Below are 1,896 nucleotides of genomic sequence, written 5' to 3' on the forward strand. Positions count from 1 at the left end.
CCCCTCCCCTCCCCCTTCTTTGTTCCTGAGCCCCTCCCCCCCCCCCCTCTTCGACCCAAGCTCAGGCGATTCCAAAGTCGTGGTGCTCCGCTCCGGCAGATGTAGTAGGCGGAAGCTCATCCTCTGATGGTTCTTGGTGCCGCCGCCCACACTCTCCTAGCCCATCAGCATCCACGGCTGCTGGCTCCCCCACCAAGTAGGAGATCGTCATTTCCTCCGGTGACGAGGAGGACCAGGCAATGCCCCCGCATCCACATGAGCCACCGCTGTAGCCGCACCGACCCCTCAAGGTGGCTGCTCTGACGGACAATATATTGTCCGCCAGATCGAGATAATGACGGAGCGGTCGCTCCGTACATGGGGCCCTCTCCGCCATCGCCGGCGTGCATGAAGGTGGATCCGCTGTCCCCGCCACACCACCATGTTAAGCCCAAGCCGGCATCCACGCTACATCAATGAAGCAGGAGCCAACCCCTCCCCGGCACAACTGCCACATCCATATTGGACATTGCATGGTGAGGAGCCAGCCTCGCCCCCGCACCACCGCGGCATCCTGATCGGACGTCGGGTGAAGGTGGAGCCCCTGTCCCCGCCATGCAGCCCGTTTGATAGAATTTCGTGAGCTTTGGTCGAATTGTTGGCTCGTTTTATAAAGCTAGCATTGGATGGCGTTCCCTGTCCGCGGACGGATGGGGAGAAAATTTTCGGGTTGCCATTTGAGATGCCTTATAATTAAAACCCGTAAGAGGTCCTATGCATTCACTTTATTTTCATCGTCTCTCACGGTTGTTATGTGGAGTAAAGTACCTGGGAGAAATAATTATGAGTACAATCCACATACTAGAAGTGTACATGGTACAAGGTACAATTAAGTCTCGTGTCTCCTCAATGGGAGTGAAAGTAAAAAGCAACAATAGTACGACAGTGGCCGGCCATTCAGAGCTGGCTCAGCGTACGCACTGCTTTCTCCCTCACATGGAGATCAGGTCAGAGCGTTTATTCATATGTATTTGTGACTTAAGCATACTCAGAAACGTCGGATGGCATGATATGCGGCAGCCATGGTGGGCAGTGGTTGATTAGCGAATAGTAGAGCAGTCGAGGGAAGGGCTGATGGCGTATGGGATGCTGACGCTGCACTTGGAGGGGATGTCGGCGGCCTTGCCAGCGTTGAGCCCACCAGCAGCGCTCTTGATGCAGTTGCACGTCGTTTTCTTGTCATTGGTGCTTCGCACTGCGCCTGCAAGTCTCCTGACGCCGCTGCAGCAGGCCACAGACGGGTTGGCACCATTGCCTCGTGCATAGGAGATGCAGGGGCTCAAGGCGGAGTTCACCTGACCGCATGAGATGGCCGCGTCGGTGGCTATGAGGAGCATTGTCGCCACCAGGGCGACCAGCACGAGCCGAGCAACTGCAGCACGGGCCATCTCGATCTAGCTAGCAATAGTAGTGGTGGTGAGCTCAGCTGCAGAAGATGAGATGACTAGATTTTCTAAGTGATTATACTGGTGATGAGTTTCGTAGAGGGGTGCATGGGCTTAAATAGGGCTTTGAACCAACATGGTACCACCTACTGTGTCCAGATGGATAAATCCGATTAGTGGGAGTCAGAACATAAATTTTTGTTGTTGGATGTTAGATTCGGTTGATGGATATATTAATACGTTTTGGAGATGGTTGGATGTTGTATTCGGCATGTGATGGATGGACCAGGCATGCATGTGTGCATTCTTGCAGTGGAGTGTGGTTGATTCGTGGCTTCGTACACGGCTGATTAATAGCGACATGTACTCTCAAAATCACCGATCCTGGAGTAGTTGATCAATAAGAGGGTGCTTGGATTCAAGGGATTTATTTTAGTCTGAATAAAATTAGTCGCTCTTTGAGAGGCTAAAG

General features: G+C 53.0%; 1 protein-coding gene across 1 annotated transcript; it reads right to left on the reverse strand.

Annotated features, from left to right (window-relative positions):
* Positions 1 to 808: 808 nt before the first annotated feature.
* Positions 809 to 1,525, reverse strand: LOC125542483 (non-specific lipid-transfer protein 4.3-like). The gene has a single exon (XM_048705536.1). The coding sequence runs from the start codon at positions 1,425 to 1,427 to the stop codon at positions 1,080 to 1,082; it is 348 nt and encodes a 115-aa protein (XP_048561493.1). The 5' UTR covers positions 1,428 to 1,525; the 3' UTR covers positions 809 to 1,079.
* Positions 1,526 to 1,896: the final 371 nt, after the last annotated feature.

Source organism: Triticum urartu, chromosome 3 (assembly GCF_003073215.2).
Source record: "Triticum urartu cultivar G1812 chromosome 3, Tu2.1, whole genome shotgun sequence".
Lineage (NCBI taxonomy): Eukaryota > Viridiplantae > Streptophyta > Magnoliopsida > Poales > Poaceae > Triticum > Triticum urartu.

Coding starts and splice junctions, on each gene's coding strand:
- LOC125542483 (XM_048705536.1), bottom strand. CDS start 1,427: ATGGCCCGTGCTGCAGTTGCTCGGCTCGTGCTGGTCGCCCTGGTGGCG.